General features: G+C 43.9%; 1 protein-coding gene across 2 annotated transcripts in view; it reads left to right on the top strand.

Annotated features, from left to right (window-relative positions):
* Nucleotides 1–24,275, top strand: part of LOC137385018 (lectin-like) — a 67,367-nt gene that overhangs the window by 21,014 nt on the left and 22,078 nt on the right. For both annotated transcript variants that reach the window (XM_068059756.1, XM_068059757.1), the window contains exon 2: nt 22,577–22,659. In XM_068059756.1, coding sequence (XP_067915857.1) covers nt 22,605–22,659 — 55 coding nt within the window. In that variant the 5' untranslated portion in view covers nt 22,577–22,604. The remainder of the gene's footprint in view (nt 1–22,576; nt 22,660–24,275) is intronic.

Genomic DNA, 24,275 nt, shown 5'->3' on the forward strand with positions numbered 1-24,275 from the left:
CAGACCAGTGGGAGTCATTCAAAAAGGAAATAGAGAAAGTTCAGAGCCAACATGTAACCGTCAAGGTGAATAGAAGGACCAATAAGTCCAGGAAACCCTGGATGTCAAGGGATATAGAGGATTGGATAAGGGAAAAAAAAGAGGCTTAGGGAAGATTCAGAGGGCTGCAAACAGCAGAGGCACTAGAGGAGTATAGAAAGTGTAGGAAGAGTATTTAAAAAAGTAATTAGGAGAGCGAAAATGATGCGTGGAAAAACACCGGCGGGCAAGATAAAGGAAAATCCTACCGTATTTTATAAGTATATTAAGGGCAAGAGGATAACTAGGGAAAGAGTAGGGCCCATTAAGGACCAAAGTGGCAATCTGTGTGTGGAGCCAGAGGATGTAGGTGAGATTTTAAATGATTACTTTTCATCTGTGTTCACTATGGAGAAGGAGGATGTAGGTGTAGAGATCAGGAGGGGTATTGTGATATACTTGAACAAATTATCATTGAAAAGGAGGAGGTATTAGGGGTTTTAGCAGGTATAAAAGTGGATAAATCCCCAGGGCCAGATGAGATTTATCCCAGGCTGCTATATGAGGCAAGGGAAGAGATAGCAGGGGCTCTGACGCAAATTTTCAAATCCTCTCTGGCCACAGGAGAAGTGCCAGAATACTGGAGGACATCGAATTTGGTACCATTATTCAAGAAGGGTAGCAGGGATATACCAGGTAATTACAAACATCAGTGGTAGGGAAACTATTGGAAAAAGTTCTGAGGGACAGGATTAATCTCCACTTGAAGAGGCAGGGATTAATCAAGGATAGTCAGCGTGCCTTTGTCAGGAGGAGATCATGTCTAACAATTTTGATTGAATTTTTCGAGGAGGTGACTAGGTGTGTAGATGAGGGTAAAGCAGTTGATGTAGTCTACATGGACTTCAGTAAAGCTTTTGATAAGGCCCCCCATGGGAGATTGGTCAAGAAGGTAAGAGCCCATGGGATCCAGGGCAATTTGACAAATTGGATCCAAAATTGGCTTAGTGGCAGGAGGCAGAGTGTGATGGTCGAGGGTTGTTTTTGCGATTGGAAGCCTATGACCAGTGGTGTTCTGCAGTGTTTGGTGCTGGGATCCTTGATGGTTGTAGTGTACATTAATGATTTATACGTGAATATAGGAGGTATGATCAGTAAGTTTGCAGATGACACAAAAATTGGTGGTGTCGTAAATAGCATACAAGGCTACAGGCCAAGTGCTGGAAAATGGGATCAAAATAGATAGGCGCTTGATGGCCAGCGTGGGCACGGTGGACTGAAGGGCCTGTTTCTGTGCTGTATCACTCTATGAATCTATGACTCTATAAAGCAAAATTTAACACTGAGGTGCATAAGGCTATATTAGGGCAGATGGCCAAAAGCTTGGTCATAACAGTAAGTTTTATGGAGTGTCTTAAAGGAGAAAAGAGAGGTGGAGATGGAGAGGTGGAGAGGTTTAAGAAGGAAATTCCAGTGCTTCGGTCCTAGGCAGCTGAGGGCATGGTGGCCGATGGTGGAGCAATTAAAATCGGGATGCTGATGATGGCATAATTAGATGAGTGCCGATATCTCAGGGTTTGTAGAGCTTGAGCAGCTTACAGAGATACAGCGGAGAGAGGCCATCATTGGTGGCCATGCCTTCAGATGCCTAGACCCTATGCTTTTAAAATTCCTCCATAAACCACTCTACCTCTCTACCTCACTTTCCTCTGTTAAGACACTCCTGAAAATCTACCTCTTTGACAAAGCTTTTGGAGACCTGCCCTTATATCTCCTTATGTGGCTTGGTGTCATATTTTGTTTTATAACATCTCTGTGAAGGGCCTTGGGAGGTTTTAGTACCATAAAGGCAAAATATAAATACAAATTTTGTCATGGGCCTTCTATTGAAATGTCAGTCCTGAAGTGATGATATTCCCACAATGGTGTTGGGTAATATAGGAGGCCATTTTGGACTGTTGTCAAAGCTATTCATCGATCTCCTCTCTGCCTTGACGTCTGATGGTTTAATGCTTGGGAGACCTGTGATGTACCAGATGGATTCCTTATAGAGGACCTACAGTACCAGCTGAAAGATCAAACCTTCCTCACAAGCAATGGCCAATCATCAACTGCCTCAGAACCGGTTATGGTCAATGCTAACACCTTCTCCATAGATGGAAGATTAAAACATCCCCATCATGTGACTACAGAGCTTCTAATCAGAGCCTGGAGAACATCATCAAACACTGTCCTCAGAGGAATTTCGCAGGCAAAATCCACGCTGTTACACGGGAGGCTTTGTCCTGGATATCTGACTTAGATATTGATGCGATTTGTTTTATGCTACTACCATATGAAAGAAGAAAAGAAATTGGCTGGAAAGTGTTTGTGAAAGTCTTTCTTTTATTAATCTGATGAACCCACAGTTACTTCTGCACTAAAGTGTGAAGGTTTCATAGCGGGAGAAGAAGGGATTAAACGAAACATGTCAGAATTTGAGCTCAGAGTTTGGTCTGGAGTTGAGCCCTGCTCAAGTGCCAATGGATCTTTATCTATTGTATAAACAACAGCTCATTTTCTAAGATATTTCTGTGTAACTCATATTTTGTGACAATAGAGCCCGCTGGTATGGATATAATGTTGTCCAACATGTTACCCATACCTGGCAGTCTTTGAAGAAGAAATAATTTGGCTGTCGGAAATTTTCACCCCAATGGAAATATGTGACAATTTCCTTCTTGATTATTTTGCCAGGCCTGTTTATTGCTGCACCCTTTTAACTTGGAATAGCTTCATGAGGGAGAATTCAGGGCCTTTTGCCAACTGTTGAACTCTGTATACACATAGGCTGCAAGTCGTTTTCTGTTTCACTGGGTGATGTGAGCATCTCATCGAGCTGCCTGTGTTTGAATGGCACAGGGCTTTTTAACCCCTGTCTCCTCCTGGCACTAATGGTACAGGTGGGTAGGGGTTAAAATGGGTCAGTGTTTTGGGCTGATTCATTTCCATTCCCCAACATTATAACTTGCTTGAAATTGGGGACTGGATGGACACCCATCCCAGAGGAGCGATGGCCTGGTTTAAACAGCATCATTGCTCCCCAATAATGTAATCAGAACATGCCCACCATTATAACCATGAGCCCAACTAAGATTCCAGCCAAAGCTGAGAGCAGTGAGGATCCTGGGCACAAGAGACTCAGTAAATGTTAGTTTTAAACTTTTATAGATTCCTTGTTGGCCAGGAGGAGCAGAAGTGTCCCTCCTCACGCCACATGGAAACCTCAGGACTCCCATGCTGTGGGATTGCCTCCTTCCCCCAGTCATGAGATTTACTAGAATGGTACCAGGGATGAGGGACATCAGTTACGTAATGATACTAGAGAAGCTGGAATTGTTCTTCTTAGACCACGGTAGGTTAAAGGCAGATTTATTTGAGGCACTCAACCTAATCAAGGACTGTAATAAAACAAATAAGGAGAACCTGTTTCCAGTGGCATAAGGAAGCTTGCAGAGAACCAGTACAGACAGGACAGGCTGAATGGCCTGCTTGTGTGCTTCTATGATTCTATGGAAAGGTAACCAGAGGACACAGATTTATAATAATTGGCCAAAGACCCAGAGAAGCAATAAGGTGAAATTCTTTTACACAGTGAGTTGTTATGATCTGGAATGCACTGCCTAATGGAGTGATGGAAGCATATTTAATAGTAACTTTCAAAATATTGAATAAGTGCTAAGGGGAAAAAATATGCATGGGTATGGGGAAAGGGCAGGGTAGTGGAACCAATTCAATAGCTCTTTCTAAGAAATGATACCGGCATAGTTGTCCAAATGAGGTGTTGCTTAACTGGGAGCCAATGTAGTTCAGCAAGCACAGGGGAGATGGGTGAGTGGGTCTTGGGGCAACTGGAAACACATATGAGCAGGTTAATAAAGCCATTAAGAAGCAAACAAAAGACTGGTGTTAATAAAAACAAGAAATGCTGGAATCACTCAGCAGGTCTGGCAGCATCTGTGGAAAGAGAAGCAGAGCCAACGTTTCAGGTCAGTGACCCTTCATCGGAATATGAAGGGTCACTGACCCGAAACGTTGGCTCTGCTTCTCTTTCCACAGATGCTGCCCGACCTGCTGAGTGATTCCAGCATTTCTTGTTTTTATTTCAGATTTCCAGCATCTGCAGCATTTTGCTTTTATAAAAGACTGGGGTTCATTTTCTAGAGGGATGGAATTAAAAAGCAGAGAATCTATAGAATCCTGGTTAGACCACACTGTGAGAATACTGTGAACAGTTCTAGTCTCACAAGTAAAGCCACTTTTATTGCCCAACCCTACTTGCCTTGATAAAGTGGTGTGGGCCTTCTACTTGAACACAATGGAGTAGGTAGAGAGTTGCAGGATATTGACGCAATGACAATGAAAGTGAAGTTGAAGGTGATACTGTTACCATAATGATGGAATTCTTGTCATTCTTGGTAGTAGAGTTCACAGGGGCAGGAGATGTGGTCAAAGTAACCTTGGTAAGTTTCTGCAGTGCATCCCATAAATGGTACATACTTCAGCCACAGTGTGCTGTGCTGGAGGGGTGAGTTCTCAGTCCAGGGCCAGGCTACTATTTAGTAGTAGTGAAAGAGACTCCAGGGAATATTGGTCATAATATGTGTTTCAACCTCAATGAGACTGTTAATGTTGAAATAAGTGTTATGATCTCCCTAGACCAATTTAAAGAATTAACACCAATATTTCATGTTTTGTGACATTTTATTGTAATTACTAAACTGAAAATCCCCATTAACTAAACGGTACTTGGTAAGTAGCTAATACTCTGAATTACAGCGAAGAGTATTTTCCTCACTAATTCAAACACTTGAAAAGCTCACACCACATTTATACATTACATAGGTATTGAAGTAAAATCTTTGCAGCTAAAAGTCCCAAACTCCTCCCAGTTGCAATGGGTTGGATCTCTCAGTCCTTTTCAAAGTCAAAGTCCACTTTGCTCACTTCCTCTGAGCACTTTTGACCTGGACTTCCATGAATAAGTTGATCCTGTTCTTCTTTTCCTTCTCTGCACCTCAACTTTTAAATCAGGTTCAAGTCTTCACAGTCTTTTGCTGTATCAATGTTTAGAGAGAAGTTGTTCCCTCTCCCTTTCTCTCCTGAGTCTGCCACTGCTGGTCTTTTCTCTTTCAGTCTTCTTCACAGCTTGTAGGTTTCTTAAAGTCTGTAGAATTTATCCTGAATCAGAAGGCCAAAGTCATTTGCTTTTTCAATATGCAGAGCCCACCAATCTGGCCACAGCAGAACCAACTGGGCCTTCCTTTATTTCCAATTGAAATTCACATTTAAATTTTCAGAGCCACTGGTCCTTATTTATGATCAGAGAGTCTGGGAAAATGAAACCCATTATCTGTCAGATGTTGTACCTTTCATTCACTGCTTTTCAAAAGGGTCTTTGATCTGGGTTCCTTGTTGTCCTGGAAACTAAGATTCCTGCCTTGTCTTTAAGCATAGAAACATAGAAAATAGGAGCAGAAGTAAGCCATTCGGCCCTTCCAGCCTGCTCCGCCATTCATAATGATCATGGTTGATCATTCAACTCAGTAACCTGTTCCCGCTTTCGCCCCATACCCTTTGATCCCTTTAGACCCAAGAGCTATATCTAACTTCTTCTTGAAAACATACAATATTTTGGCCTGAACTGCTTTCTGTGGTAACGAATTCCACAGGCTCACCAGCTCACCACTCTCTGGGTGAAGAAATTTCTCCTCATCTCAGTCCTAAAAGGTTTACCCCGTATCCTTAGACTATGACCCCTGGTTCTGGACTTCCCCACCATCAGGAACATCTTTCCTGCATCTATCCTGTCAAGTCCTGTTAGAATTTTATAGCTTTCTATGAGATCTCCCCTCACTCTTCTGAACTCCAGCGAATATAATCCTAACCGACTCAATCTCTCCTCATACGTCAGTCCCGCCATCCAAGGAATCAGTCTGGTAAACCTTCGCTGCACTCCCTCTAGAGCAAGAACATCCTTCCTCAGATAAGGAGACCAAAACTGCACACAATATTCCAGGTTGGCCTCACCAAGGCCCTGTATAATTGCAGCAAGACATCCCTGCTCCTGTCCTCGAATCCTCTCGCTATAAAGGCCAACATACCATTTGCCTTTTTTACCGCCTGTTGGACCTGCATGCTTACCTTCAGCGACTGGTGTACGAGAACACCCAGGTCTCGCTGCATATTCCACTCTCTCAGTTTATAGCCGTTCAGATAATAATCTGCCTTCCTATTTTTGCTACCAAAGTGCATTTGCCATGCATTTGCCAACTTTCTCAACTTGTCCAAGTCACCCTGAAGCCTCTCTGCATCCTCCTCACAACTCACCCTCCCACCCAGTTTTGTGTCATCCTGGTGACTCAAGCAGACTTGGTGTGAGATCACATGTTTCCTCTGAGTCCACTGACCATGAGAAATATGGGGAAGGCGAGATGGACATGCCTGGTGGAGAGAGTGAATAGAAACTGGAATATGTAGATTAAGGGTGTGCATTTCACTCCATTCTATCCAACAGCATACTAAAGACTCAGCTGCATTGGAAAGCCTCAGCACTGCAGAGGCTTCTGCTCCCTAAGGCTAGTTCTCATGATCTCTTTGTGTCTCCCACAGCTTCAAACATTGAGTCGGAAGGATAGGTTACTGTGTCTGAACCGGGCCAAGCGTTGCCAGAGGAGACCTCAGAGACCTTACAAGCACACCCTCCACCAGCTCAGATACAGTCACCTCGGTAGTTAGCGTGGCACTGGTTTATGAGCACATCATAAGTGAGTAGCAGGAGATGGCAGAGGCAGAGGCAGCTATCGGCAGTTCTCCTTGGGGGATGGAGGACAGAGGCAGCCCTGCTCAAGTGGGCACAGATACAGGCCTCAGACCAGGAGCAACAGATGTTTTCCCACATGCCGGAGTTCCCTGAGGCGGTGCGTGGTCCTGGGCTGAGAATGGAGGAGTCCATTCAGTTCAAATTCATCACCATGGCTCAGGGCTTTGAGTGCATGAGCTCCTCCATTGAGAGATTGGCCAACCTCATGGAGAGCCATATGCAGCAGCACTTGGAGTGCATGCAGGAACTGCACACTGACTTCACAGAATGCATGCCACACTCTGTAGCCTTGACTGGTCAGTGGCATTGATGGCACATAGATGTCTGGAGCGGATGCCAGTTGTGTCCCAGCTGGTGGTTCCCTGCAGCCAGCCGGGGCAGCAACCAAGGGCTGAGGCAGTCACCAAGGAAGATGATGGTGCCACTCCTCATGGTCTCCTTGACCCCTCTGGCTGAGGGCCCATCTGTGCAGCAGGGCCAAGTGATGGTGGCTGCCCTGCAATGACCCCAGTGCCGCGGTCTCTGGAGGTGCCCCCACTGGCACCTTCATGACAAGGTGACAGCCACGTGCATCTCAGCCGCTGCCAGAGACAAGTAAGCAGGCTGCCTCTGCCTCATCCAAGGCCACAAGGGCAGCACAGCACAGAAGTGTTTGAGAGCGGAGGCCACTGTGTCAGCCTGAGTATTGAGTAGGTCACTGGGTTTTGTTACTCCTGAAACCGTGCATTTTTTCTCTTTTTAACACCATGGAAATATTGACCCATGAAGCTAAGCCAGACATGTCAGCTTCCTTTTATTCATGGCAGGACAAGAAAGGATGCATGAAATAGAGTGGGGAGCAAGTGTTTTTAATGGTGACATAGAAACCCTCTGGACAGATGTGTATTCTTCATTGGCGGTAAGAGTTGATCGATTCCAGGCTATGTCTTCAATGGAAGTGCTCCCACAGGAACCTCAAAGTGAGTTCCAGACTATGACGTCGTCCTGGGTTAGAAGGGCTCAGCTGAATTGTGCCTGAATCAGATGATCCCTGATATTGATGGTATCCTGACGAGACCCTCAAGTCCTGTGCCAGGCCAAAGCTTCTGCTGTGCAGCCGGGGCACCTCTGTGTTCTGCATCTTCCTCCTTCTACTCCTCCTCTTCCTCCAATGAGCTGTGTCTTTCCAGAGTCTCACTGTCTTAAAGGTCCACACCTCTCTGAAGGACCATGTCATGGAGAGTGCAGAAGACCACCACAGTGCATGAGACCCTTGCAGGTGTGTAGTGCAAGATGCCACTCGACCAATCCTGGCAATGGAACCACATCTTCAGAAACCCGATGACCTACTTAAGGGTGTTCCTGGTGAGCAGGTGGATTTGATTGTTGCACCTCCGTGCCTCCATGTCGGGTTTGCGTAAAGGGGTGAGGAGGCGTCACTTTAAGGGATATCCCTTGTCCCATAGAATCCATTCACAAAGAGTTTAGAGGGTTGGAAGGAAGAGCTGTGGCACACTGGACTGGCAGAGGATGAAGAAGTCAAGGCAGCTGCCAGGAAAGCGAGCACAAACATGCAGCAAGCTCTTGTTGTGGTCACAGACCAGTCTAACGTTGAGGGAATGGAAGCCCTTCCTATTGATAAATCTCACTGGTCACTGGTTGGTGGTTGGCTCACTGGTTGGTGCCTTGATGGTCAGCGATGATGCCCTACATCTGGGGGAATCCAGCAATGGCGGTGAACTTTGTGTCAGCGAGGCCCCATTTGTCTAGATTTGAATGTACTGTACATTTCTTGCAAATAGGCCATCGGTAACCTGTGAGATGCAGTGGTGCGCAGCTGCTTGTGAGACACCGCCAAGGTCTGCATATCACCCTTGGAAGGAGCCAGAGGCAAAGACAGTCAAGGCCACAGTGACTCTGATGGCTAGTGGCAGGGTATGTGAGCAGTGCTGTGAGGTGTGAGGTATTCTGTGATGAGGGCATAAATCTCTGTGATTTTCTGCCTGGAGAGTTGCAGTCTCTTCCAGCACTGATTCTCCAGCATGTCCAGGTAGCTCCAATCTAAATCGTCAATTAGAAAGGCACAGATTAATCAAGGATAGTCAACAAGGACTTGTTGATAGAACGTCATGTCTGACTAACTTGATTTAATTTTTTTGAGGAGGTAATAAGGCGAATTGTTGAGGGTAGTACGCTTTATAGGAACATAGGAACATAGGAGCAGGAGTAGATCATTCAACCCATCGAGCCTGCCCTGCCATTCAATATGATCATGGCTGATCATCCACTTCAATGCCTTTTTCCCACACTATCCTCATATCCACTTATGTTATTTGTATTTAGAAAACTGTCAATCTCTGCTTTAAACACACTCAATGACTGAGCTTCCAAAGCCTACTGGGGTAGAGAATTCCAAAGATTCACAACTCTCTGAGTAAAGAAATTTCTCCTCATCTCTGTCCGAAGTGGCTTCCCCCTTATTTTGAAATCGTGTTCCCTGGTTGGAGGCTGCCCAACCTGGGGAAACATCTTAGCTGCATCTACCCTGTCTATCCCTTTAAGAGTTTTGTCGGTTTCAATGAGATCACCTCTCATTCTTCGAAACTTCAGAGAATACAGGCCTCATTTCCCCAATCTCTTTTCATAGGACAGTCCTGCCATCCTGGGAACAAGTCTGGTGAACCTTTGTTGCACTCCCTCTATGGCAATGATATCCTTCCTAAGTAGTCTTTATGTCGTCTATAAGGATTTTAACAAGGCCTTTGCCAACGTCTCACATGGCAGACTGATCAGAAATGGGATCCAGGGCAAGTGACAAGTTGGATCCAAAATTGGCTCAGTAGCAGGATGCAAAGTGTAATGGCCAATGGGTGTTTTTGTGACTGGAAGGCTGCTTCCAGTGGGGTTCTGAAGGGCTCAGTACTGGATTCCTTGCTTTTTTGTAGTATTTATCAATGATTTAGATTTAAATGTAGGGGGCATGATTAAGAAGTTTACAGATGATACAAAAAATGTTTGTGTCACTGATAGTGAGGAAGGAAGCTATAAACTGCAGGAAGATATCAATAGGATGGTCAGGTGGGCAGGAAAGTGGCAAATGAAATTCAATTCGGAGAAGTGTGAGTTAGTGCGTTTGGGGAGGGCTAACAAGGCAAGGGATAAGCAATAAATGCTAGGATCCTGAGAAGTGTAGAGGAACCTTGGAGTGCACATCCACAGATCCCTGAATTCAGCAGGACAGGTAGATAATGTGGTTAAGAAGGCATATAGGTACTTTCTTTTATTGACCGAGGCACATAGTATAAGAATAGGGAGGTTATGCTAGAATGGCATAAAACACTACTTAGACAGCAGCTAGAGCACTGCATACAGTTCTGATCACCGCATTAGAGGAAGGATGTGATTGGACTAGAGAGGTTCAGAGGAGATTTACCAGGACGGTGAATGTTAACTATGAGGAAAGATTGGTAGACTGCCGTTGTTTTCTTTGGAACAAAGGAAGCTGACGGGAAATTTAATTGAAATGCAGGAAATTATGAGGGGCCTTGATAGATTGGACAGGAAAGACCTATTTCCCTGAGCAGAGAGGTCAATAGAAGAAAGAACAAAGAAAATTATAGCACAGGAACAGGCCCTTTGGCCCTCCAAGCCTGCGCCGATCCAGATCCTCGATCTAAACATGTCGCCTATTTTCTAAGGGTCTGTATCTCTTTGCTTCCTGCCCATTCATGTATCTGTCTAGATACATCTTAAAAGACGCTATCGTGCCCGCGTCTACCACCTCCGCTGGCAACGCGTTCCAGGCACCCACCACCCTCTGCGTAAAGAACTTTCCACGCATATCCCCCCTAAGCTTTTCCCCTCTCACTTTGAACTCGTGACCCCCAGTAATTGAATCCCCCACTCTGGGAAAAAGCTTCTTGCTATCCACCCTGTCTATACCTCTCATGATTTTGTACACCTCAATCAGGTCCCCCCTCAACCTCCGTCTTTCTAATGAAAATAATCCTAATCTACACAACCTCTCTTCATAGCTAGCGCCCTCCATACCAGGCAACATCCTGGTGAACCTCCTCTGCACCCTCTCCAAAGCATCTACATCCTTTTGATAATGTGGCAACCAGAACTGCACGCAGTATTCCAAATGTGGCCGAACCAAAGTCTTATACAACTGTAACATGACCTGCCAACTCTTGTACTCAATATCCCGTCCGATGAAGGAAAGCATGCCGTATGCCTTCTTGACCACTCTATTGACCTGCGTTGCCACCTTCAGGGAACAATGGACCTGAACACCCAAATCTCTCTGTACATCAATTTTCCCCAGAACTTTTCCATTTACTGTATAGTTCACTCTTGAATTGGATCTTCCAAAATGCATCACCTCGCATTTGCCTTGATTGAACTGCATCTGCCATTTCTCTGCCCAACTCTCCAATCTATCTATATTCTGCTGTATTCTCTGACAGTCCCCTTCACTATCTGCTACTCCACCAATCTTAGTGTCGTCTGCAAACTTGCTAATCAGACCACCTATACTTTCCTCCAAATCATTTATGTATATCACATACAACAGTGGTCCCAGCACGGATCCCTGTGGAACACCACTGGTCACACGTCTCCATTTTGAGAAACTCCCTTCCACTGCTACTCTCTGTCTCCTGTTGCCCGGCCAGTTCTTTATCCATCTAGCTAGTACACCCTGGACCCCATGCGACTTCACTTTCTCCAACAGCCTACCATGGGGAACCTTTTCAAACGCCTTACTGAAGTCCATGTATACGACATCTGCAGCCCTTCCCTCATCAATCAACTTTGTCACTTCCTCAAAGAATTCTATTAAGTTGGTAAGACATGACCTTCCCTGCACAAAACCATGTCGCCTATCACTGATAAGCCCATTTTCTTCCAAATGGGAATAGATCCTATCCCTCAGTATCTTCTCCAGCAGCTTCCCTACCACTGACGTCAGGCTCACCGGTCTATAATTACCTGGATTTTCCCTGCTACCCTTCTTAAACAAGGGGACAACATTAGCAATTCTCCAGTCCTCCGGGACCTCACCCGTGTTTAAGGATGCTGCAAAGATATCTGTTAAGGCCCCAGCTATTTCCTCTCTTGCTTCCTTCAGTAACCTGGGATAGATCCCATCCGGACCTGGGGACTTGTTCACCTTAATGCCTTTTAGAATACCCAACACTTCCTCCCTCCTTATGCCGACTTGACCTAGAGTAATCAAACATCTGTCCCTAACCTCAACATCCGTCATGTCCTTCTCCTCGGTGAATACCGATGCAAAGTACTCGTTTAGAATCTCACCCATTTTCTCTGACTCCACGCATAACTTTCCTCCATTGTCCTCCTCCTATGCCCAGAGGGCATAGATTTAAAGTAATTGGCAGAGGATTAGAGGGGAGTTGAGGAGAAATCTTTTTCACCCAGAAGGGATTGGAGAACTGGAACTCACTACCTGGAAGGGTGGTAGAGGCAGAAACCCTCATTGCATTTTAAAATACTTGTATATTGCACTTGAAGTACTATAACCTACAGGGATACAGACCAAGAGCTGGAAAGTGGATTAGGCTGGATCACTCTTTTTCAGCCGGCATAGACACAATGGACCGAATTGCCTCCTGATGTACTGTAAATGTTCTGTTTCTATGCTCCCTGTGTCTTGCTCTCTCTCTCTCTGCCTGTCTCACTCTTTCTCTTCCTGTCACACTCTCTCATTTTGTCTCTCTGTCTCTCTCTCTGTCTGTCTCTCCCTGCCTATGCACTGTCTCTCTCTGTCTCAGACATTTGCCTCTCTGTGTCTCTCTGTCCCTCTCCCTCTCCCTCTCCATCTCTCTCTTTTGCTCTTTTTCTCTCCATCTTGGTCTTTGTCTCTTTCTCTCTCTCTCTTTGTCCCCATGGAACTTTGTCTGGAAGTATGAAGAGTGGAATTGTGGGGAAAACATTCCGCGATTAGGGGAGGGGTAATACCCATTGCAAAAGAAATCCGAGGTCTCCTTGTGGGCTGAGGCGAGGCACTCCTGCTTCTCATGACCAATAAGATATGCGTAAAACTTTAAAACTATCTTTTACTGGGCCTTTTGTTCCCATGATCCTTACTGCTCCCAGCTTTTTCTGTTGTGTTGGTGACTGCGTGTGCCTTAGTCAGGCCCATGGTTAAAATGGCAGACATGTTCCAATGTCATAAACAGGATGCCATGTTGCTTTTTAAACTAGGCCCCCTCTCCTCTGGGGTAGGTGAACTTCCCATGCCTGATTTCAGGAGAGTTACAACGTTGGGGGGCAGGAATGAATCGGCAATGTGGCATGAAATCTCGCTACCATCTTAACTCCTCATCCCCACCCATACCATTAGTGCCAGGTGGAGAAGGGGTTAAAATAACACCATATGATTCTAACCCTAGCTCTCTGAGATGGCCACATCACCCAGTATAACATTACTGCGAACTGTGTATTTACAAAGATCAGCAGCTGGGAAAGTGCCCTGAAGCTATTTCAAGTTGACAAGTATCAGCAACAAATAATCTTAGCAGAACAATCAACAGAGAAATTGTCACTCAACTGGCAACTTTACAGAAACCAAAATATGTCCTTGCGTGAGCAAGAGATACAACATCATTCACACAACCTGTTATATGTATCCATACAGGCTGGTCCTCTTAGAACAAGGAAGTGAGTTATGCAGAAAGATTTGATGCAAATAAGCTGCTGTTAATGCAATAGACAAAGAGCCATCACCATCTAAACAGGGGTCAACTTCAAATCAAAATCTGTCTACTCAAATTCTCATGAGTTTCACTTTACCCTTTCTACACGGTCCCATTATAAACCCTTCATGTTTTCGTGCAGGAATAACTGTTGGTTAATTATGTAACTTTTTTAACCCACAGATACCCCAGGGATGGCACTGCCAGTTGTAGTCAAGGTCACCTCCTCTCAGCTTTTCTGTCTCCTTACTAACATACGAATCATCTGCATTCTCAGTCAGTTAGCTGCCCGCAGATACATCAAACCAATAACTGAAACATCGTTCAGCAGGGTCTGCACTTCTATCCTCTTTCATTCTGAGAGACTCCAGACCTTGTCAGAGCCTTGATCTAGCCATGGGCACAAGAGCCGAGTGCCGGGAAAAGTGAGAGGAGCTAGTCAACATATCGAGGCAGCACTTGACTGAGTGTGGCACCAAGGAGCCTGAGCAAAACTGTGGTCAATGGGGATCAAAGTGAAACCTCTCCAGTGACTGGAGCCACATTGGACTCAAAGCAGTTTGGTTATCAGAGGCCAATCATCGCAGACCTAGGACATCAGTGCAGGACTTCCTCAGGCAAGCAGCATCGGCACAAACATCTTCATCTTCTTCCTGAATGATCCACCCGCCACCAAAAGGTCAGGAGATTCCACATTGTTCAGCTCCATGCACAACTCCTTTGATAATGAAACAGCCCATACCTGCCTACAGGGGAACCTAAATTGTGTTCAGACATGGGTATACAAGAGGCAGGCAACATTTCCACCATAATCAATGACAGGTAATGACCACCTTCAACAAGAAAAAGACCCAACCAACTCCCCCTGGCATTCAATGGTACCTCCAATGCTGAATACCCCAACTCTCACAGTCTCTAATTTTTAAAAATTCATTTGTGGGCGGTGAGTGCTACTGGCAAGGCCAGCATTTATTGTACATCCCTAGTCACCCTTGAGAAGGTTGTGGTGAGCTGCATTCTTAAACCGCTGCAGTCCACGTAGTGTAGGTACACCCACTGTGCTGTTAGGAGGGAGTTCTAGGTTATTGACCCAGCGACAGTGAAGCAACAGTGATACAGTTCCAAGTCAGGATGGTGTGTGTCTTGGAAGGGAACTTGCAGGTTGTGGTGTTCCCATGCATTTGCTGTCCTTGTCCTTCTAGGTGTGAAGGTCATGGGTTTGGAAAGTGCTTTTAAAGGAAGCTTGATGAGTTGCTGCAGTGCATCTTGTAGGTAGTACACACTCCTGCCAATGTGCACTGGTGGTAGAATGAGTGAATGTTTTTGAAAGTAGCAGATGGATGCTGCTCAAGTGGGTTACTTTGTCCTGGATGGTTTAGTTTAGTTTAGAGATACAGCACTGAAACAGGCCCTTCGGCCCACCGAGTCTGTGCCGACCATCAACCACACATTTATACTAATCCTACACTAATTCCATATTCCTACCACATCCCCACCTGTCCACTATATTTCCCTACCACCTACCTATACTAGGGACAATTTATAATGGCCAATTAACCTATCAACCAGCAAGTCTTTGGCATGTGGGAGGAAACCGGAGCACCCAGAGGAAACCCACGCAGACACAGGGAGAACTTACAAAGGCAGTACCCAGAATTGAACCCGGGTCACTGGAGCTGTGAGGCTGCGGTGCTAACCACTGCACCACTGTGCCGCCCACTGTGTCGAGCTTCTTCAGTGTTGTTAGAGCTGCACTCACTCAGGCAAGTGGAGAATATTCCATCACACTCCTGACTTGGGCCCTGTAGATGGTAAACAAGCTTTGGGGAGTCACGAGGTGACTCACAGCAGAATTCCCAGCCTCTGACCTGCTCTTGTAGCCACACTATTAGAATGGTCAGTGCAGTTAAGTCAATGGTAACCCCTACGATGTTGATGGTGGGAGATTTAGTGATGCTAATGCCATTGAATGTCAAGGGAGGTGGTCAGATTCTCTCTTGTTGGAGATGGTCATTGCCTGGCATTTGAGTGGTGTGAATGTTGCTTGCCACTTACCAGCCCAAGTCTGAATGTTGTCCAGGTCTTGCTGCATGTAGGCAAGGCCTGCTTCAGTATTTGAAGAATTGGGAAATGAACTGAACACTACAATCATCAGCAAACATCCCCACTTCTGATGTTAGGTTAGAGGTTGAGGATGGTTGGGCCTAGCAAGCTACCCTGAGGAACTCCTGCAGTGATGTCCTGTGGCTAAAATCATTGGCTTCCAACAAAGACAACCATCTTCCTTTGTGCTCGATATGACTATAACCAGTGGAGAATTCCCCCCCCCACCCCCGCCATTCTCATTGACTTCAATTTTGTTCAGGATCCTTGATGCCACACTCAGTCAAATGCTATGTCGATGACAAGGGCAGTCACCTTTCACTTCACCTCTTGAATTAGCTCTTTTGTCCATGTTTGGACCAAGGCTGTAATGCAATCTGGAGCCAAGTGGCCCAAGGCAGAATGGTAGCATAGTGGTAATGTTACTGTGCTAGTAATACAGAGACCCAGACTAATGCTCCACAATATGAGTTCAAATCCCACCACAGCAACTGGAGGAATAAAAACAAGAAATGTTGGAAATACTCAGCAGGTCTGGCAGTATCTGTGGAGAGAGAAGCAGAGTTAATGTTTCAGGTCAATGACCTTTCATCAGAATGCAACTGGAGGAATTTGAATTCAATAAATTATTAAATCTGGAATGAAATATTGGTCTCATTAATAGTGATCAGGAAACAACCAGATTGTCATCAAAAACCACTAATGTCCCACAGAGAAGGAAATCTGGCATCCTTACCTGGCCTGGCTAATATGTAACTCCAGACCCACTGCAATGTGGATGACTCTGAACTGACCCAGCCAGCCACTCGATTGTAGATGGCTCACCATGACCTTTTGATGGGTAATAAACGCTGGCCTTGTCAGCGATGTTTACATCCCAAGAATGAATAAAAAGAAAGACCCCAAACTGAGCAGGCGAGCAGGTTATTGCTGAGTAAGTGCTGTTTGATAGCACCATAAATTACCACTTCCATCACTTTGCTCATCATTGAGAGTAGACTGATTGGAAGGGAATTAGTCGGATTGGATTTGTCCTGCATTTTGTAGACAGCAGAAATCTGGGCAATTTTTCACATTGTCGAGTAGATGCCATTGTTGTAGCTCGACTGGAACAGCTTAACTAGGGGCGCAGCTAGCTCTGGAGTAGATGTCCTCAGTACTACAGCCAGGATATTGTCAAGACCCAGAGCCTTTATTGTATCCAGTGCCTTCAGATGTTTCTTGGTATCAAATGGAGTGAATTGAATTCACTGCAGAATGGCAACTGTGAAGATGGGGACCTCAGAAAGAGACTGAGATAAATCATTCACTCAGCACTTCTGGCTGAAGACGGTTGCAAATGCTTCAGCCTTGTCCTTTGCTCTGATGTACTGGGTTCCCCATCATTGAGGATGATGATGATTGTAGAGCCTCCTCCTCTGGTTAGTTGTTTAATTATCCAGCACCATTCACAACTCGATGTGGTAGAACTGCAGAGCTTAGATCTGACCCAGTGATTGAAGGATCGCTTAGCTCTGTCTATCGCATACTGCTTCTGCTGTTTAGCATGAATGTATTCAGCAGGTTAGCACTTCAATTTTAGTTCTGGTTGGTGTTGCTCCTGGCATGCTGTCCTGCACTCATTGAACCAGAGTTGATTCCCTGCTTGATCATAATTGTAGAATGAGTTATATGCTGGGCCATGAGGTTACAGACTGTGGTTGAATATAATTCTTCTGCTGCTGATGGCCCACAGAACCTCATGGATGCCCAGCTTTGAGCTGTTCGATCTGTTCTGTCTATCCCATTTAGCACGGTGGTAGTGCCACACAATACGATGAAGGACGTTCGCAGTGTGAAGATGGGACTTTGTCTCCACAAGGACTGTGTGGTGATCACTCCTACCAATATAGATTGGTGAGAATGAGGTCAAATATGTTCTTCCCTCTTGTTGGTTTTCTCACCACCTGCCGCAGGTACAATACGTTCTTCAGGACCTGGCCAGCTCAATCAGTGGTGGTGCTACTGAGCCACTCTTGGTGGTTCACTCAAGGGCAATTAGGGATGGGCAATAAATGCTGGCTTAGCCAGCAATGCACACATCCCCGAACAAATAAAAAAAAGGTATCGAAGTCCCTTACCCAGAGTACATTCTGTGCCCTTGCTACACTCAATGCTTCTTCCAAGTGGTGTTCAACATGGAAAAGCACTGATTCATTAGCTGAGGGAGGGCAATTGGTGGTAATCAGCAAGAGGTTTCCCTGCCCATGTTTGACCTGATGGCATGAAATTTCATTGGCTTCAGAGTCAATGTTGAGAATTCCCAGGCCACTCCCTCCCAAATGTATACCATTGTGTTGTAACACTGGTGGGTCTGCCCTTCCGATGGGACAGGATATACCCAGAAATGGTGATGGAGGTAAAAGATAAAATGGGTTGATGCAAGTCACAAATTATCGGACTGTTTTACAAAGAACAATGATTGCTCTTGTACGTTGTTGGAGGCCGTGGAAGAGGGACAGCTTATCTTATAAATTGGAAGAAATATTGAAAACTATTTTTTCTATGATTGCTAGTAATTATTTAAGTATGTTACAAATATTTGTTTAAAGAAAGGGGAATCTGCTAATGGTAGGTTAATTATGTCGTTAAAGATACACAGATGAAGGGCATTGTTTAATTGAGGACTTAGAGCAGATATAAAGACAGCCGACATGGCATGGGGGGGGTGGAAAGGCAGGAGGTAGAGATATGGGCTGGATTTTAAAGGCTCTCTGATGCTGGGAATGGGTGGTGGGGGGAATGAAGATAGCAATGGACGAGGCCCACCACCAACCCCGAAGCTCCCAGACTTCATCCCGACCTCGGTGGCGGCGGCCCCGGCCATGCTGATGAGCTGAAGTGTTAGTCAGTTTTGTTAGTCAGGCTTGCAGTGTGGCGCATTTGCACATACTGGAAGCTAGATGTATTAATACACAGCGCCCTGTTCTTTGCAGACAGAAAGAACATGTACACACATTGCCCCTGTTTCAGATAAACAAGATAAGTAATAACCGTTCGCTAGTTCATTCCTCAGGGCAATGCTTTGACCAATCAGAGTCAAGCTGCCTGGTTTAAATTTCAAACAAATCTTGGCAGTTAACTGTCAGTCACCAGAAACTAGTGCATTCTCCTTGGAAACACCTCCACCAGTCAGAATGCACTTGCCAACCAATGAGCACGCTCCTCCCATACAGTGTAAATTTGTTGCTTTCCCTTACATTGGTATTCTTGCAGACTGTCCTAATGAATGCAAGCCAAAAAGCTTTGACAAAATGTCTCTGTTTTCAGCAATACTCAAGTTTTGTACTACCAAACGACTATTTCTGCTATGTTTTATGCCATCTACTGTTGTCATGGTCCTGTAGTTTTTTTTCGGGAATATGCGGTTTGCCTTTAAGGGATCAGTATTACTTTAAGAGCCAGCAAGCCCTAGGAGTTATAGGAAGGTGCAATTTTGTTACCTTAGAAACAGCCGTTTGGAGATTGCGATTCAAAGGGTGCATTCTCGTTACCATAGATGTAGCCACTGGGAATGAGCCTGATGCAATACTTTTATTACAATTCAGTTTGAACTGGCAGTTACTAAGACAGTTTGAACACAGACAGAAGACAGACAGCTATGGTGTCAGCACTGAAAAAGAGCTCTCAACCATTTAACTGAAGGAAATAGGATTTTTGTCTGTTTAATTATTATCTCTCGAAATTCTAAAAAGTCAAGCCAAGACAGAGATCTCTGGTAAATTAAATTGAAGAAAGGGAAGCTAGATTGTGACAATCTTTTATCCCTCAAAAACTCTAAAGTCAGATTGATTCTGTTGAAAACGTTTGCATGTCGTTAATTGTTGAATTTCGCTGGACTTCGAGCAACATTCTGCAGGGATTTCGAACAACATTCTGTGGGGACTTCGAACAGCATTGGACTGTAAATTTGCAAGGATTCTAATTTTTCTATTTTTAAATGTTCACAGTGTTTAAGAATTTGCTTCTTTTAATTCAAGAATTAATTTGTTGATTGAAAGACACCTGGTTTAGTTAGCCTCATTCGGGGGTTAATAGATGGTACAATTTGATGGGTATTTCTTTAATTTGGAAAGTTTTTAAATGATATGTTAGTCAATCTGTGGAACGACGGGATTGAATTAACAGTGCGTTGGTCTCACCACAATCATAATCGTATATTTTGATTGGGGGCTTTGACAGGAGTGGTCGGTCGTAACACTGTGAACATAGACACAAAATACTTGTTTAACATCTCAGCCATTTCTTTATTTCTCATTATAATTTCTCCTGTTTGAGCCTCTAAGGGACCCACATTCACCATCATCAAGGCACAAATCTGCAACGTCATGGAATATTCCCCACTTGCCTGGATGACTCCCTCGACTGCTGATGCACAGCTGCACCAGTTTGCACCATCTACAAAATGTACAGCAGCAACTCGCCAAAGCTCCTTCAACAGCACCTTCTAACCCACGACCTCTACAACCGAGACGAACAAGGACAAAAGACATATGGAAACACCACCTGCAAGTTTCCTTCCAAGTAACACACCATCCTGACTTGGAAATATATCACCATCCCTTCACTGTCACTGAGTCAAAATCCTGGAACACCCTCCCCAACAGTACTATGGGCGTACCTACACTGCAAAGACTGCAGCAGTTCAAGAAGGCAGCTCAGTGCTACCTCTCAAGGGCAATTAGGAATTAACAATAAATGCTGGCCTTGCCAGCGATCCCCACATCCCATGAATAAATAAAAATAAAACCAGTTTTGCGGCTCTTGTCCTTTTTACATACTTGGAGAAACTCTTAGTTTTATAAGCTCATTCTATTTTCTCCCCCTTTATCAATTTTGTGGTCATCCTTTGGCTCAATCCTCAGGCTTACTACTCTGCTTGGCAATAGTATAAGCCTCTTCTTTTAATCTAATACCATTCTCAACCTCTATTGTTAGCCTCTTATTAATCATGTTTCCTATGAAATTTTCATTTCTCAATGGAATGCATATTCATTGAGAATTATTTCTTCAAATGTTCACTATGGTTCATCTAGCATCATACCTTTTTAACTTTCCAATTTACCTGAACGAATTCATCCCTTATATCTATGTAACTGATTTTATTTAAGTTTAATATTCTAGTTTTGTACTTACGTATGTCACTCTCAAGCTCAAGTTATTATCACTCTTCCCTGAGGATCCCTTACTGAGATTATTAATTAACCCTGTCTCATTACACAAGACAAGACCTAATATAGCCGCTTCCCTCATTGGTTCCATAATGTACTGTTCTTGGAAACTGTCTCAAATGCAATCCATGAACTCATCCTCCAAACTACCTTTACTAATTTGATTTTTTCAGTCTATATGATGATTAAACTCTCCTATGATTGTTGTAAGGCCTTTGTTTCAAGCTCCTCTTATTTCTTGAGTAATACTCTGTGGTAAGTGAGTTCCACATTCTTATCACTTTCTTGGTAAAGAAGTTTCTCCGAAATTGCATATTAGATTTATTAATGATGATCTAATATGTCTGCCCCTAGTGCTGGTTTTCTCTGCAAGTGGAAACATCTTATCTCCATCTACCCTATCAAACCCTTTCATAAACTTAAATACCTCCAATAGCTCAACTCTCAGTCTTTTCTATTTGAGAGAATAGAGCCAGTTCAATCTTAAGGGAATATGAAGACTGGAACTGTTCACATTTCTGCAAGTGTGGTCTAATCAAGGGTCTATTCAAGTTTAACACATCTTCTCTGGTTTTTAATTCCATCCCTCTAGAAATAAACCAAACTTTTTTGTTCGCTTTTTTAATGGTCTTATTAACTGACTCTCCCTACCTTTAGTGATTTGTGTATCTGTACAGCTGATCACTTTGCTCTTCTATCCCATTTTCTAAGGTGTAAGGGGCCTCCTTATTCTTCCTACCAAATTTCACCACCTCACACTTACCTATCATTTGCCAATTACACACCCATTCTGCAAGTTTATTCATGTTTCCCTGTATTTTGTCACAGTCCCATTCTGTATTAACAATAAGCCCACAATTTGGATTAGTTAGAAAATTTTGAAATTGAACTTCCAAGTCCAGAGTCCAAATTGCTTATGTAAATGGTGAACAACAGTGGCCCACCGCACCGATCCTTGTGGAACAGCACTTCCAACATTTTGCCGGTCTGAGTAAATACATTAATCTCCTACTATCCATTCTGCTACTTGTCCCCTGACTCCACATGCTCTGACCTTAGTCATGAATCTACTATATTATTCTTTACAAATGGGTCACATTCTCACTGCTGCCAGTGCATAAAGCAGACCTTCCAGGATGTTGGGAAATAGGGGTATAGATGGGGTTTAGATGTATTACAAAAGAGATTGGATTGTTTGGTATAAAAATTCTCATTTTGTGAGTATTATCCCTTTATTTTGGGGTCTTTATCTCATGATAATACCGATCAAATTCTCAATGGTCTGGTTGATAATATTCATGAAATCTTAATTTCACCTACAGTCTGATTAATGGGGTCAGGAACTGTGACTCCAGTTTCCATTTCTCACTGAGGAGTTACACTGCCACCTTGTACAATCTCAGGTGCAGCACCTGAAATATTTGAATGTTTTCCAGCCCCTCCTGTTCCAAGATGTCAGTCACTGATTGGCCAGCATTAATTTTGACATCATTAATGGTCCAGCCAATTGGATGTGATTTTAATGGTTCCATCGGTCTCCACAGTCTGCTATATATATTTGCAGAAGCATTTCAAACCCCATCACATCAGACAACTGGGAGAGAGAGGTAGGAATGGGAGCAGGAAATCCCTTCCTTTAATTTGAAACCTTGACTGTAATGTTGATTTTTTTTCTTGCAATTCAGGTTTGAGAAAAGGAACTTCACTGCAGACATGATGCTGGTGATAGTTTTGCTGCTGAGTGCATTGCTTGTCAGTGATATGGCAGGTAAGTTGATTCTATTAGCTCCAGAAATCAATTATTGCTAACAATAAATAAAGATTAAAAATAGCAGCACAGTGAGTGTATTAGGACTGTAGAATATGGGAAATTGGGGACAATCAGACTGTCCTGGATGACCACCTGTAGGAAATGTCTCTTGTCTCAGACACTCCAGCTTAGAGTCATTGAGCTGAAGTGAGTTAGAGATTCTCCAACACAAGGGAGGTGAAGGATTGTTCTCCAGATTACAGTCACACCTCATTGTAACGCAGGAAGAGGAGTGTGTGACTGTCAGCAGCCAAGGGGAGGTAGAGAAGGAGGCTCCACAGACACTGATTCTGGCCAACAGATATGATGTACTTGCTGCCAGTGAGGATAAGGATCAAGGCTGAAGGGCCCATGCACTTTATGCTGACTGTGGCATCATGGAGCATGAGGCAGTCCAATTTGGGGGCAGGGACTGAAACAAAATGGAAATAGGGGGAATTTGATAAGCATTGGAATTTCATCATTAGATACATAGCATCACTTGCAGTCATGACTGAAAATCCAGGATTGTGTTGCCTATCTGGGCAACACTATCAACATAGTGGATATCTCAAAGAACTTGGAGAGGAACTTTTTGAATGGAAGGGGAAATATCCAGTTGTGGCCCAAGTTGGGACCAATAACATAGAAAAGAACAGGGAGGAGGCCTTGCTGATGGAGTATCAGGACTGTGGAACTTAATAATAAAAAAGCAGGACCCTATGAGTGTTAATCTTTGAATTACTACCTGAGCCACATGCTAATTGGCAAATGGATAGACAGATCAGGAAGATGAAAGATTGAGTGAAAAACTGGTAAGAAGGAAGGGTTTCATTTCTTGGGAAATTGGCACCAGTCCTGGAACAGGAAGGTGCTGTACTGCTGGGATGAGCTGCATGTAAATAGGGCAAAGGTCCCAGCAGAAAGGATAAATTGGGCTGTCGATAAGACTCAATACTAGCAAACTTAGGGATGGATCTGGTAGAAATAGCAATAATCTAAAGATATAAGAGAAAAATTGACATAGCTAACATTAAGATGGAAACTATTCATATGGATTGAGATAAAGAACAAGAATAGATTGGTCATGCTATTAGGGGTATATTACAGACCACCTAGGAATGGGAGAAAACTGGAGGAAAATTCAATGAAATGAATACAATATGTATCATAATAATGGAAGATTTAAACTACCTCAAATAATTCATTCACTTCCTGTTCTTGACAGTTTAATTGGAATGGATTTTTGACTGCGTGTATAGGACTCCTTCCTTATCCAATATATACAAGGCTCAACAAGAAAGGATCTGGGAATCAGAAATGAACCAGAGCAGATAAGAGAAGTAGGTGTAGATGCAGGAGTGCATCTAGGCAATAGTGATCAAAACATAAGGTTTAAGATTATGATTGTGAGAGGCATAAGGAAAGCAAAGGCCAAAGTAATAGTTTGGAAACAGTTACTTTTGAAGGAATGTAGGTGGAACCACAGAAGGTAAACTGCAAAAGAACAGCCATCGGAAATATTTTAACAAGTTATTAATTGATTTTAGGGGAAATATATTTCATTAAAAAAGTATAAAGTAACCAATAATAAA

Source organism: Heterodontus francisci, chromosome 27, assembly GCF_036365525.1.
Source record: "Heterodontus francisci isolate sHetFra1 chromosome 27, sHetFra1.hap1, whole genome shotgun sequence".
NCBI lineage: Eukaryota > Metazoa > Chordata > Chondrichthyes > Heterodontiformes > Heterodontidae > Heterodontus > Heterodontus francisci.